The sequence below is a fragment of the Telopea speciosissima genome, chromosome 3 (genome assembly GCF_018873765.1).
Source record: "Telopea speciosissima isolate NSW1024214 ecotype Mountain lineage chromosome 3, Tspe_v1, whole genome shotgun sequence".
NCBI lineage: Eukaryota > Viridiplantae > Streptophyta > Magnoliopsida > Proteales > Proteaceae > Telopea > Telopea speciosissima.
The window spans coordinates 23001924-23017632 of NC_057918.1; the positions used below are offsets into that span (position 1 = coordinate 23001924).

A 15709-nucleotide genomic window follows, 5' to 3' on the forward strand; every position below is an offset into this window, starting at 1 on the left:
AAACTCAAAACCCTAAGATTGATGGAATAATGAACAGTTACTGTACAAATGAAACAGATCAGATTTCTAAGGGTTAATATCAATTATAAAACAGTAACAGATCTTTTGATATCTCACAGCAACTAATCGGTAATCACAATGGGACTATGGGAGTTAGTGGATCAAATAAACACAGAAATTGATGAGAAGAGTTTCAGATTTATGGGACTCTACTCAACTGACTTCTGATCTGAAAACTATAACTGTGAGCCGACTTAGAATGACCTGTGGTTGATGAATCTGAGGTCAGGACCGAAATCCAGATGTATTGACCCCAAAACAAAAGAGTTTTTATATTTACCACGTGGGGAGTCTGATATGCTCTTTCAAGGTATTTCTCGGGATCAAATCAAATTTTGAGGCAGAATGTGCTGCTCTAATGTATGGTCTTCAGAAAGCAAAAGAGCTGAATATCGGAATCTGTGGGTGGAATGTGATTCGGCAGTAGTGTTGTTCCTGGTTCAATCGGGTCGCTCTCCATGGTTTGCATGGCAGGATTGGTCTTCGTTGTGTGCCTATATCTCATCAACCAGATGAAGGATCTCTCACTGCTTTAGGGAGTCCAAATGTCCAATCCAATAGCGAACTTCCTAGCTAAGGAGGCTGCTAAATCCAGTCTCTCCTCTCAAGTTCATAATTTTCCATTTCAGATAAAAGAAGAAATTAACAGAGATATTCTGGGTCCTCCTGGATATCATTTTTGCTAGTGTGTCTCAGTTTTTTTTTGTTGTATGAGGGTCGGTCCTGCTGATGGCCATGCTGAAGGTGGGATCTGGCTCTCCTCTTTTCTGTAATTGTGCTTGCTTGAGTATGCCCAAGTTTTTTCTTTTTATTCTCCTTTTCTTTTAATATAAGTTTGTACCTGATCTTTAGAAGAACAAAAAGGATACCCAAAAATCAAGCACAGTACTTCAGTATTGATGGAGAAGGCAGAATGAAGAAGAAAAAGATATATCTAAGCATCTCACCTTGCCTCAACTGGAATCCCACCGGCCACCAGCCACCAGCCACTATTGGCTTCCCACCAACATAACACTGCATCTCGCAGAAAATCTGAATCTCACAGAATTAAGAGAAGACCCAAGCCAAAATCTCATTAATCAAATTCGTGTACAAGGCTGAACCCCTTGCAAACTTATATAGAAGACTCAGAAACAGACACTAAAAAGGAAAGGCCTAAACCAATCCTTAACTAATAAGGTAATATAAACCGACTAGGAAACTAAAATAATGAAGGAAACTGACTCAAAATAGGATTGGACTTATAGAATACTAATCCAGCCTAACTAAAACACTTAATAACAAATAAAATAAAGAAATAAAGACACTTACGTAGGTATAGCTTCTATCCATATTTTAGGCCCATTAAAGTGACCCATTACGATAAAAAACATATTGGATCAAAGGCCCAACACATACATAACCCAACCCAAAACTTATTTCCATTAAAATAAGCCCAATTGTGTTTTATCTGCATCAGACCTGCTGAGAGACCTTTGCTACTATTCTTGTTGTCACAATTGTAGTATAAGTTGTTGCTTATGTGCATTTCTGCCCTGCAGCTGCAAATAACCAAGTAAGATATGTGATGTTGACTTTTTATATTATTGTTGCTGTTACTATGGTGTCTTTTCGTCATAGTTGTAGTTGTATAAGTTGTATCCTTATGTGCTTTTCTGTTGCAGCTCACTCCTTCAGTTAGTGGAACTCCAACTAATCAGGTAAGACACATGATACAGCCTTTTTATTATTGTTATTATTTGTTTTGTTATAGTTGTAGCGGTATTACTTCTTTCCTTACGTGCATTTCGATGCTGCAGCTCATTCCTTCAGGTATTCGAGCTTCAAATAATCAATTAAGCAAATTTAAATTGTTTTTTTTTTCTATAATTATTGTTATTGTCATAGTTATTGTCATTCAAATTCTCTTATGTGCTTTTCTGTTCTCTGTTGTTTTGTTTTTTGGGTGCAGCCAAGGGGTTATTCACTTGCACCAAATGTGCTGGGAACTTCGAGTACTCCAACTACTCAATCATCTCAAACAAAGCCAGTCCAAGGTGCCAGTTCTGGAGTTGCATCACAGCCTGCCCCTGTGGAAGCAAAATCTAGTGGAAGAAATGCTCTCCCAGAGGTATTAGTTTTCCTGTATGTTGTTATGTGGGTTCTCTTAAATTTTTTATTTTTGAAATAATACTTTCGATGCTCTACAGGACCTCTTCACCTCAGCCTATTCATTAATTCCTGCAGTTCCAGGTTGGCAAACTGGTCCACCCCAGGGAATGGGTTTTGGCATGCAATATCCTACTGCAGCGGTATTTCACCTTGACATCGATTCTTGTGTCGAATTTGTTGGTTCTATGTGACATCTGCATAGCCATACGGGCAGTTACTAATCTGAAATGTGGGATTATCTGTGACAGCCAATGTCTGCCTTTCCCCATTCAGTACAATCAAACAACCCGTTTGATCTCCACACTGAACCAAGTTTAGTTCAGGCCCCAACGGTATGTCTGCAATATTTTATTTGAATTGATTTCCTTGCTGGATCTATTATGGTTACTTCATTTATTGTTCTATAGGACAAGTATATCAACATCATCTAAGAAGATCATGCTTATGAGGGCCCCTTGGCAGCTTAGAATATATTTTTTTAATGGTGTTCTGGGAACTTCTTTTCTTGTTTGATAAAGAAAAGAAAGGTGACGTTCAATAGGCCATGAATGTCATTGTGTTTCTGTTGAATAATGTACACCAGAATACCGTGGGGGTATTCTGGTCTTTTTACAGTTTTATGTTTATGTTTATGTACTGCCTAGTTAAGTCGGCTAAGCTAGGGGGATTATTGTCATTAAGATGTAATCTTTCACATTATAAATATAAGGCTTGGTTGATCAATTCGATCATTCAAGCAATTCATTCAAATTGTATTTTGTCAACATGGCATCAGAGCCAATTCTTCTGATCTAAGTTACAAAACACCCCCCATCGTTTCTCTCTTCTTCTTCCTTTTTTTTTTTTTTTCTGGTTTTTCTCCTTGCTAAAAGGGCAGCACTAATGAGGTGATCGAATGATCTAGATGCTGCCCTCCATTTACTTCATTAATTGATGATATAAAGCAAGAAGTTCTCTGCGATAGCTGCTGCCTTGTCTTACTTCTGCAATTTTTGGAGTCTCTCCCTCTTGAAGATCAAGTCTCATTATTACTGAAGATTGGTTGTTTGCATTGGAGGTCCCATTCTAGCAGCCCTGGACAGCATCTATTGCAAGTTTACAACAACTTCTAAAGCCCCTTTCCCTAGATCGATCTCACTTTCAGGGTTTTCCAAAACCCTGACACTCATCAATTTTAGGGATAGGGTTGTTTCACCATGCTGATTTTTTGAGGGGAGTCTCATTCATACCAGAGGAGTACTTGACCCTAATATCAGCCTCATCCTTGGGAGTTTTTCTGCAACAACTCAGATTTCCACTTTCAGGTTTTCTCAAGACCCTGACTTATCGATTTTTGGGATAGGACTGCCTGCTCTTGCTGATTTTTTCAGGGGTGCTTTATATACATTCAAGGACCACTCGACCTTCATCTCAGCAATTTTTTCTGAGTTTTTTGTGAAAAAATTCAGGTTTGCTCATTGTGGATCGATTGCTACATATATTGATTTTTTCTGGTTCTTCATTGGCTGATTGTTTCAACCTTTTTATCTATTGATTACTTGCAAGCATGCCTGGGTCTGATATTACTACGGCTACTTTTGTAGGTGATGGTCAGTCTAGGACTGAGTTCCTCCCTTGTGCTGCTGCCATTAAACTTGATGGTATTAATTAATAATGTGGGCCAGATCTGTGTTCCAGATCTCTTTCTTTGACTGTGGCTGGAAGAGGACTTACTGGCACCTCTAAACAGCCACCTGATGAGGGTCCCCTTCAGGATCGCTGGGTTGCTAATAATGCTATGGTTATGTCATTCGTATTGAATTCCATATGACCTGATCTCTCTAGTCAGTAACTTCTCCTTGACACAATCACACAAATAGGACTGCTGCCATGGAAACATGTGGACAATTAGGGAATGATGCTCAAGTTTATGAGATCCGGAAGACACTCCATACCACTAACCAGAAGGAGTTATCTGTCTCTAAATATTATGCTGCCCTCAAGAGCTTATGGCAACAATTGGATCACTACTCTCGTTTTCAGCCTTCTACAGCTCCCGGCATTGCTGCCTATGGGAAATATGTGGACCAAATTCGTGTTTATGATTTTTTGGCTGGTTTTAATGCTGAATATGATCCAATTCGTGTGCAAGTTCTTAGTAGGATTCCTTTTCCAACATTGGAGCAGGCCTTTTCTTATGTTCAGACTGAAGAGACACATCGGACTGCTGTGATGTTGACTCCTACGGTTTAGAGATCAGCTTTACAAGCTACTGGTTCCAGCCCTATTCCTACCTGTGATAGTACTGCTTCGGCCGCTTCGACAAAAGAGCATGTGAAGTGTGAACATTGCAACAAACAATATCACACTAAGGCTACTTGTTGGAAATTACATAGGAAGCTTGCAGATTTTGAGGCCAAATGTGGTTGTGCTAAAACTAAAAACAAGACTAATCACACTGAAAGTGTAGCTACATCCCCTATTGCTGAACAAAGTTTCTCCTAGGATGAATTTCAAGCTCTCAGGCATATGTTACAGTCTTCTGCTGCCTCTACTACATTTATTCCTGCCAGTTATTCCACTCCATCAGGTTCCCACTTTGCTCGCTCAGATATTTACTTTGCTGGTCATTGTGCATCAGTTGTTTCCACTCCATGGATCATAGACTCCGGTGCCGCTGATCACATGATAGGTTCTTCTAGCCTTTTTCATACCTATTCTCCTACTTCAGGCAAGGATAAAGTCAAAGTGGCTGATGGATCCCTCTCATCGGTTTTTGGGAAAGGATCCATTAGTTGCTCTCCTTCTCTTACCTTGTCTTCTGTGTTGCATATTCCCAATTTCACTGCCAATCTTATCTCTATTAGTAGTATTACAAAAAATCTAAATTGCAAAGTGATTTTTTTTCCAACTCATAGTGTTTTTCAAGCACTGGAAGACGATTGGGTCGGGTAAAGTGCATGGTGGATTGTACTTGCTTGATGGTGGACATTTTGCTACACAAGCAATACCTTCTCAACTATGTCAGCCTGCTCCTTTCTCCTCTGAATTACACCACTGGCAATCTAGACTAGGACACCCCCTTTGGGAACTTTACCCTATTTATTTCCAGTATTAGTTAAACATTATAATAAGGAAGATTTTTTTTTTTTGTGAGGCTTATGTCTTGGCCAGACAGACATGTTCAAATTATCCTATTTCTAATAAAAGGTCTTCTTCCCTATTTCAATTGATTCATATTGATGTATGGGGGTCCTAGTCGCAAAGTTTTTATTTCTGGTCATAGGTGGTTTGTTACTTTCTTTAGACTGTTAGTCCCGATCCACTTGGGTCTACCTAATGTATACAAAAAATGAAGTTTTTTCCTGTTTTTAGCATTTTTATAAGATGGTCTAGACCCAATTTAATGCTACTCTCAAAGTCTTGAGAAGTGACAATGGTACAGAGTATATGGAAGGTCAGTTCCAAAAATACCTTGCCGCCTATGGGATTTTACATCAGACCAGCTGTGTTGATATTCCAGCCTAGAATGGTGTGGCTGAGAGGAAAAATCGCCTTCTCTTGGAGGTGGCTAGAGAACTTATGTTTGCTCGCCATGTTCCATCCTTTTATTGGGGAGATGCTGTCCTTACTGTGACTATTTGATTAATAGGCTGCCTAGTCGGGTTCTTGACTCCAAGTCCCCTGTCAAGTTATTATATGGCTCTTCTTCTTTTATTGTTCCCCCTAGGGTGTTTGCCTGCGTTTGTTATGCCAAGGATACTAGGTCACCTGGTAAACTTGAGCCCCCTAGTCTCTGCTGCATTTTCTTAGGTTACTCTGCTACCCAAAAGCGGTACAAGTGCTATTATCTTCCTATCCGATGTACCCTGGTAAGTATGGATGTTGTTTTTTATGAGACTATCTCCTATTATTTGCTCCCACCTCTTCAGGGGGAGAGTGTTAGTAAAGATGTGCTGACCATAGAACCTCCCCTTTCGTATGTTCATAATGAGTCTGTTCCCGTTCCTCCTACTCCTAGTCCTCCCTCTGCCTCAGGGGGAGAGGTTCATATACAGGGGGAGACCATCACAAATAATGTTGACATTCCTATTCAGGGGGAGATAACTCTAGTCCAACAAACTCCAGTCCAAAAAACCATTAGTGAATTTCAGAGGAGGATTAATGATACTAATGTACAGACTTATACATGGAAACATAAGTAACTTCAATCCACTGCAACACTAGTACCCATCTAGTTGCCGAACCTGGATCCAGAACCTGCTCCTCCACCTGGTAATACTTCCTCTCTTGATCTTCCTATTGCTGTTAGCAAAGGTGTCAGGGCTTGCACTAGGCACCCTATATCCCATGTTTCCTATGACTCATTTTCTCCATCTTTTCGTGCTTTTGTTTCTTCTCTTTCTTCTGTTGTATTCCTAACAATTGGCAGGAAGCTCTATTAGATAGAAAGTGGAAGGTAGCAATGATGGAAGAAATGGAAGCCCTGAAAAAATATGACACATGGGAGATTGTGGTTCTTCCACCAGGGAAAAGGACTGTTGGATGCAAGTTGTTTGTAGTGAAACAGAAGGTGAATGGCATTATGGATAGATCAAGGCACAACTCATGGTAAAGGGGTTCACTTAGACATATAGGATTGATTACCAGGAGACCTTTGCCCCTGTTGCAAAGCTGAATATTGTTCGAGTTTTGCTATCTTGTGCAGTCAATCTTGGATGGGATTTACAGCAATTGGATGTGAAGAATGCTTTCATAAATGGAGAGTTGGATGAGGAAGTGTATATGGACATTCCTGGTATCTCTTGTGACAAAAACCAAGGCAAAGTGTGTAAGTTGAAGTGTGAACTTTATGGGCTGAAGCAGTCACCTCGAGCATGGTTTGGCCGGTTTCACAAGGCCATGGTTTCTGTGGGTTACAAGCAGAGTAATGCTGATCACACTCTCTTTATAAACAGGGTTGGTGAAAAACTTACTGTTCTTATAGTCTACGATGATAATATTGTGGTTACTGGCAATGATGGTGATGAGTTTAGCTGTCTGAAGACCTTTCTTGGACAGGAGTTTGAGATTAAAGATCTAGGAAAGTTGAGGTACTTTTTTGGGATTGAGGTTGCCAGATCTTCTAAGGGCATCTTTATCTCCCAAACGAAGTATGTGCTAGATTTATTGGTTGAAACTGGTTTATTAGGATGTCACCCTTCAGAAACTCCTATAGATGCTAATGTTCGTCTCAAAGAAAAGGAGGGTGAACTTGTTGATAAAGGCCGGTACCAAAGACTAGTAGGGAAGTTGATTTATGTCTCACACACACGTCCTGACATTGTTGTTGTTGTGAGTATTGTGAGTCAGTTCATGCATGATCCCTACTCCTCCCATATGGAGGCTGTTTTTTCGTATCCTTCACTACTTGAAGTCAACTCCTGGGAAAAGCATTCACCTATCTCCTCATGATCACCTACGAATAGAAGCATACACTGATGCTGATTGGGTTGGTTCTCCGGATAGCAAGTCTATCTCTGGGTATTGTTCTTTTGTAGGTGGTAATCTTGTCATTTGGTGTAGCAAGAAGCAGAATATGGTGGCTCATTCTAGTGCTAAAGTAGAATTTCGTGCTATGGCACAAGACATTTGTGAGTTGCTCTGGTTGAAAGATTTGCTAGAAGACCTTGGTGCTTTTGTCCGTCTCCCTATGATGTTGTACTTTGACAACAAGGCTGCAATCAACATTGCACATAACTCGGTACAACATGATCGTACTAAGCATGTTGAAGTGGATAGGCATTTCATCAAGGAAAAATTGGAAGAAGGGCTGATTTGTGTTCCCTTTTTTAAGTCTACTGATCAACTTGCTGATATATTTCATCCTAACTGCAGGTCCTTCTGGGTTCCTTTTGGCTCCGTTTGGTTGCAAGGGGAACTAAAGGGAAGGGAAGTGAAATTTTCATACTTAAAAAAGAAATTTTTGTAATCATTACCCCATGTGACAATATCACTAACTCCAAATCATTCCATATTTGATTATTAAATTCCACTTTACTTTGCATCCAATACACTTTGGTTTAAAATGTAAAACAAATATTACATGTAAAATGTATCATTACTAAATATGGTAAGAAATTTAAGTAGTTTATACTATCACATGGGGTAATGATTACAAAAGTTTCTTTTTTAGGTTTGAAAAATTTCCCTTCCCTTCCCTTTAATTCCCCTTGCAACCAAACGGAGCCTTTAATATGGAAAAGAAAAGGTAAAAGCTGAAAAGGAACTGTAGATTTGAGCTGAAGACAAAAGAAGTTTGAGGAAGAAAGAGGAGGGGAGAGGAGGAGGTGGATGAGGGGTTTTCGAGAAGAAGTAGGAGGGGGAGATGGGAGAGGTTGAAGGGTGGGGGATGTGTTCTTATTTTACAGACATTGCTCAAGAATCTTGCACTCCAGGGTAGAGGCGCTTTCTCTCCATTGACGACTCTCTCACATCCCAGACTCCAAGTATCAGAACTTTCTATTCGTCAAGAGTAGAGCTTCACACTTACTTTTATAATGGTCCACAAAAAACTGATGGAGCCTGATTATAAAAACCTATTTTGCAGTCATTATATCAACAAATATTGATAAAATTTAGGGAAAATTACAAGATTACACAAAATCAGGTTTTCTTTTACAAAACTATCCACCTATTTTTGCAATTAACAAAAATACACAAAATTGGGTTTGGATTTACAAAACTACCCAAAACAGTGTCTCCCCATCCTTTACCTATGATTTTTTTTTTAAAAACATTTTTAGCCCTAATTCCTTCTAACACCCACCATCACTACCCCTCCCTCTCCTGCCCACCTCTGCAACCCAACCCCATCACTCTCCCTTGCAATCCTGCACCACCCTCCCCTTTCCTCCCTCACCTGCAAACCCGCATTGGAACCCCACCCCACCTCTTGGAATCGATGGCCCACCAACTGTGAGCCCTCTCGCCTCACCCGTCGCACCCCCAGCATCCCTCCCTACCCCAACTCTGTTCCCTCACCAACCATGCTACCTACCTCTGCTTCCCCGTCCCACCCTACAACCCGACACGGCCCAGCATAGTTATCAAGGCGTCGCCTAGGCATCCATGCTGATTTTTTGGGGTCTAGGCGACTGTCACCTTGTTGGTACCAAACCAAGTGTGGTCCTTATTTATGCCAAATATCAGTTAAGTAAATATTTACATAAGATATTATTCATAAATAAGCAAATACTCTGTATTTGAATCTAATAAAAATAGTTAAAAAATCAAATTCCAAAAGGATAAAAGTCAACCCCCCAATTCAAGAACCAAATCTGGATTTTCGGCGGTAGGTGAAATTTTCAACTTTCAAATACTGGGGTTTTTCTCAAATCTAAAAATTCTATAAATTTTAATATGGTAAAACATTGCTAAAAGCCAAAAGAGTAGTAAAATATTCATTTGTTATGATATCTAAAAAAATATTTTCATTTCGAGTGATTTTGACCACATTCGTGTACACCAAATAAGGTTTTATTGAATATAACTTAGATTTAAACAATCTTGGATTTGTTGGAAAGTTGGTTTTGGGCTCTACCTAATACAAAAATTTTCGTGTAAAAATGCAATCATTTGACCAGTCAAACTTCTTAGAGAATAAGAATATTTCTCTAAATCGAGAGCATTTTAATTACTTATAGATAAGATCATATTTTTTTAAGAACAGTATAAACCAAATGTGAGATTAGGTATACCAGGACAATGACCAATTCCAAGAACAGTATAAACCAAATGTATGTTTTGATTGTTTCAAACTTCCAATAGCTTGCTTCTTCAGTTTTGTTGTCTTCTAGTTTTGTGTTGATTTTTTATGACTTGATGTAGTTTAATATTTATTTTTGATGGTTTGATGTGACTTAATGTTGATTTTTGATGACTTGATGCGACTTAATGTTGATTTTTGATGACTTGATGAAGCCTAATGTTGATTTTTTATGATATAAGTTATATATTGTATCATACTAAATAATGTCTTAGTAGAGGGGAAATAAAAAATAACACTTGGGTGTGTTGGTCGCCTAGGCAGGCGCCTTGTCACCTAAGCGCTTAGGCTCCCCTCCACGGCCTTGGGTCGCCTTGCTGCCTTGACAACAATGCCGCCTAGCCTTGCAGTCCACTCCCGCCCAGACAATCAAGGAATTGGAACATCAGAATCACGAGGAGATTCATGGCATGAATCTCCCTAGAAAGGAGGATCATCCAGAACTCGAACATTAGAATCACAAGGAGATTTAGAAGGAAAATTTTGGAAATGTATTAGGCCCTGTTTGTTTAGAGGGGAAGGTGGGGTGGGATTGTTGGGAAGATGGGACCCACATGTTGGTGGGGTTTTGTTGGGATGGAAATGTTGAAGTAAAGTTACTTTTCCCATGAACAGTAACCAAAGTCCCACCAATTTGGTGGGACTTTGGATAGCAAAGGGGTGGGATTTTGAAGTGCCACATCAGCAGACAAAGCAATTAATGACGTCCCTTGAGCTTTTGTAAGTTCACCACCCCAAATTAACCAGACAAGGTTGGGGTGGGATTTTGAAGTGCCACATCCACATTTTCCCACCCCACCTAAGTCCCCTCTACACAAACGGAGCCTTAGTCAGAAAATGCATGGAGAATCTATTTTAGTAGGGCAAGGAAACAATCGATCAAGGAATTGGAAGAGGTTTTCTCAGAAGGCAAAGAAATTGTTAAATGGAGAAGATGAAATTGCATTAAAAACTTTGAATCAAGAGACATCGCTGAAACTGAAATGCAAAATTGCGGGCAGACATCAAAGAATTGTCGAATTTCAGAGGAAATGTCTGAAACTGATTTCGGATTAAATTGATGGGGAAATAAGGTCTTCATATTGGATGTAGGGCTGTAAATGGATAACCGAAAATCCGAATTCGATCCGCATCCGTATCCGTTTAGACGCATCCGTATTCGTTTAGAGATATCCGGAAAAAAAATCCGAATATTTAATTATAAAAAATTAAATAAATAACGATCTTTGGGGTTTTTGAAGATTCAACAGGTTCTAGAATATGAGGAAAAGAGAATCATGATCTAAAACTATGGATTGAGAGTGAATTGTATCCACTTGGGGGAGGAAGGTTCGAGTTACCCAAGGCAGAGGTGTAAACGGATGGCCTAAAATCCGAATTCGATCTGCATCTGAATCCATCCGAATCCGTTTAGAGGTATCCGTATTCGACCAAGAAATATCTGAATCCGATTGCATCCGATCCGTTCCGAGCCGAATCCGATCCGTTTACAGGCCTAATTGGATGGCTTGAGTGCTCTGTTGATGGTTGTGTCGTTGACTTGCTGCTCTTCACGCTTCCCACTGATGGGTTTTCTGTTCAAATCGTAGAGAGAGAGAGAAGGCTGGGCAGGGTGTGGCTGGTGTGGACTGGGCCAGTGGGGGTGGGGTGGGAAGGCACTAGGCAGGGACAGGGAAAAATGTCTAAAAATATTGGTAAGGGAGGGACAGACTGTTTTGGGTAGTTTCGCCCAAAACCAAGATTGTGTATTTTTGTAATTGAAACAGTAAGTGGCTAGTTTTGTAAAAGGAAACTCAATATTGTGTAATCATGTAATTTTCCCTAAAGTGTTTTAGTTATAAAATATTTTTATAATGCCTAAATTGCTTATAATATACTTAGAAATATATATATATATATTCAAATCCCTGAATTCTACTTCTCGGGATTTGTTGAGACCAAGTCTGACACCAAGTCTCTGACACCTGCACCGGTATCCTTGTAACATAGACCAGCACAGGGTTGTGGGGTACAGAGAAACTTCTTTGATGCTTTAAACTTTCATTGAGAAGGTTCCTACAGTTTTGTACATAATCTTTTTATATTTTTGAACTGACTAATAAGGTAAGATGACTGTTATATGTGTTGGGATCCTTTGATGTATTTAAGCCTTTCAAGTTTTGACCCTTAAAAACACCTTGAGGCCGAGAACTTTGTTTAGCATTTCATAATTTATTTTCTTATGATGTAGTTTCCTTCCATGGCATCACTGCAAGGAGCACTACCAAACGTGGCGAGACCAACAGGCTTATTGCGTACTTCCAGCCTTGATACCCTGTCATCAAGGTGGATGCATCCTCAATCCCCATCTTATGCATCAGCCCTGCATCCCCAGTCGCCATCTTATGCATCAGCAATGCCTCCACGTAAAATCGCAACTCTACTTACCTTAAAAAAAAAATTCCTGTGTTGTTTTTTCTCCTTCTCCTGTGACAATTTTGCTTACAATTGTTGAATAATGGCAGGTGCATACATGGGGCAACAGGCATCCAGTAATATGCATCCCTTTGGGTACCTTCTTTAGCCTTTGTATTCTTTTTTCATTTATAAAAAGGATTAAGTTCTGATAATAATGTGACCTTCAAGGCTTCAAAATTCATGGAATGATGAGCAAGCTCCTTGCATGCAGAATGAAATGTTATATATATGCTTGTGCACACATGCGTGTATACCACACAGATGCACACAAGCACACGTGTATACACAGACATGTGTGTATACACACGCAGAAATCCTGTCTTCTGTTTGGGTGATATAAACCATTTTCTAATGCAAGGAAATATAGTTGTCAAACAATAAATATATGGTTTTCGTATTCAACTTGGTACAGTTCTTAGCTTGAAGATGATACATTGGAAGGTTTACGTGTGCATATTGGGGGGTGGGGGACTAGAGCAATTGCTGTAGCATTAAGAACTACTGAGTTGGTGCAATAATGACCATGGAGTTAAAACATCGACTAGTTGGCTTTGAACCTGATTTATGAGTTGTAAAGATTGAGAAATAGCCAAATAGGAACTGCCCAAGATAATGAATAGGATGGCTGAAGGATGGGGTTATGATGCAGTTAAAAGTGTTCAAATGAGCTTAGAGAGACTTTATTTTGGCCCATGAATGGGTTTTATTGGCCTTAGGCTTCTTATTTTTGGGTTTGTGACAACACCACGACTAGTAAATCAGTACCAAGAAGGAAGGAGGAGAACAAAACATATTACAATAAAGGGATGGAAACTACCTAGCCTTTCACGGTAGGAATAGAATACACCACTATTGTGAATGGCTGGACCCATTTTATTTTGAACTTAAAGAGAGTGAAATTACAATAAAGGGCATTACATTAGCGAGTAACTAATAAATAGTAAGGACAACTTACAACTTAACCCAACTAATAAAGAAAATATAATATAAAACTCCTATGGTACAATGTTAACACTCCCCCTCAAGCAGGAGCATATGTATCTCCCATGCCTAACTTGGGACACCCACTAAATAACACAGGCCTGAACAATGCCTTGGTGAACATATTGCCAAGTTGATTGCCGGAGTTAACAAATGGAGTAGAAATCAGTCCATTCTACCAAAACAGATAATAATTATTCCAAATCGAAGTCAAATTTCATGCCCACGACCAAGAATATCTTCCCCCATACATCTGCAACAAATTTTCACCAACAGTTGCACATTTTTTTTTTGCTTTGTCACATAGATGAAATTATTTCGATCCATAGTAACTTGCTGTTGAAACCCTAAGAAAGTGCCTAGGCCCATCAACTCAACTAAGCCTTTTCCCAACAAAACGGGATCGGCTATACAAATTCTGATCCGCCATTCAACTCTATTTAAGGTCATGTTAGATGTCCTAGGCTACTTGGTGGTTGCACCCAGTTGAGGCATGGCTTTAATCTTAAGATGGATTATTCCTTTCACTCTTTGTTGGAGTGTGGAGAGAAATGCTTGAATCTTTGAAACCCAAGGAGGCAACAGCTGAAAAGATGCAGGAAGAGCTACGCAAATGGGGTCTTCTTTGTGTTTAGTGGTTCCAAAATTTTTTTTGGAGGGTGGGTGATGCAGAACTGAAGAGTTACCAATGTAGGAAGTCCAGGAAGATACAGGACTAATGTGGCCCAGTTCTGGTTTGAACAGGCTTAACATGGCCTGGGTCCACTTTGTTTTCTTTTAAAAACAAAGGGCGTACCAAGTGCACGAGGCTCCTGCAACCGTGGGGTCTGGGGAGGGTCATAATGTACACAGCCTTACCCCTGCTTTCGCAGAGAAGCTGTTTCCAGACTCGAAATGGAGCAACCTTACTTTGTTTTCTTTTAAGTCGTTTGAAATTAGTTTTGGTCCAGTCCTTCAATCATTGGTTCATTGGTTCAATATAGTTGTCATTTTTAAGTTATCTTATCTTCTTTTAGAGTTTTAAAAGGATGTGACCGCTTGTAAAGGGGGACAGCTAGGGGGTATCCTATTTTGTTTAAAATTGTCTCTTAGTTGCTGTTATAAATTAAGACAGGGCAGCAATTGCAGCCCACGATTTTTAGTCCATAGAGTTTTATTCTCTTGGCTGTGGTGATGCAGTGATCTGCCTTTTGGTGATTCAAGTTGTCGATTGGTGGTGAAACCAATCAAACCTTGTGGTGGGAAGCCCAGGTTGCAGCTCTTTTGTTCTCCTATATTGTTCTTATCAACTTCATTCAAGGTACAGCAGTGGTGCTGCCAGATCTTGCGGCAGAACCAGCAGTACCAATGATATACCTTTCCTACTCTCTATGGGATTTCTGGTAATAGGTCATCATCAAGTCTGATTTACATTCTGGTTTATTCTGTCAGTACCCTAAACACCATCCTGTTAGCTTTGATTTTGATGGTTGAATGTGTACTCCTAATCTTAGTTGGAGTCTTCACTTGCCATTTTGGAGGGGTATTCAAGAAACCATGTTTTAGAATTCTGTTGAGTTTGATTTCAGTGGTGATTATATATTTGTTAGTGTTGATGTGAAATCTGAAACCTGATCATCGAAAAGATCAGTTGACTAGTCATGCTTGAACTTTCCTACTCAAACAAGGAAGTCAATTCAGTAGATCCGACCCTTGGATCTTGCTGGTTTTTTCGGCACATATTCAAGTCCTAAAGAGGACCACTCGACCTTGGTTATCCAGCTTTTTGAGTTCTGAATTTTGCTTGGTGAATTTTCGCTTGGTGAATTTTCTTTTAAATTCTGGGATTTCTCTCTGTTTTGCGATCATGTTCTATTGTAACTGATCTTATATATCAGAACCACATTAGTGGGTTGTCGAATACTTATAGCATTTGGGTTATTGGGCTGATTTTGTGAAGAGATGGGCAGGATTTAGTGTTGGGTTTTTGTTGTTTATGTAAAGCTATGTACATTTTATGGATCATTAGCAAATGCACAACATCCTAATTGTACACGTTGGTCTCTTTGCATCATAGTCCCTGGTTTTGGTTTCGAGCCTGGTTTAAAATTCGGTTTGCGAAATATTTTGGTCAAAACTGATGATTTCAAAATTTTGAGGTCCATATGGCCAAATTAGGTCCTGAAACTTCTTGGAATCACTATTTTAGGCCTTCTAAACATAGTGACCCTTAGATTAAAAAAAAAAACACACCCAAAATGGTAGTTTGGCTACCCTAGTTTGGTAGTATACGTT

At 39.5% G+C, this 15709-nt stretch overlaps 1 protein-coding gene across 5 annotated transcripts in view; it reads left to right on the plus strand.

Annotated features, from left to right (window-relative positions):
* The window catches only part of LOC122653815 (probable ADP-ribosylation factor GTPase-activating protein AGD14), a 31211-nt gene that overhangs the window by 13622 nt on the left and 1880 nt on the right, over positions 1-15709 (plus strand). For 3 of the 5 annotated variants that reach the window (XM_043847764.1, XM_043847762.1, XM_043847763.1), the window contains exons 9-15: positions 1725-1760; positions 1860-1895; positions 2012-2170; positions 2250-2351; positions 2460-2543; positions 12228-12402; positions 12502-12547. In XM_043847764.1, coding sequence (XP_043703699.1) covers positions 1725-1760; positions 1860-1895; positions 2012-2170; positions 2250-2351; positions 2460-2543; positions 12228-12402; positions 12502-12547 — 638 coding nt within the window. The remainder of the gene's footprint in view (positions 1-1724; positions 1761-1859; positions 1896-2011; positions 2171-2249; positions 2352-2459; positions 2544-12227; positions 12403-12501; positions 12548-15709) is intronic. The other 2 variants (XM_043847765.1, XM_043847766.1) reach the window with 2 other exon arrangements.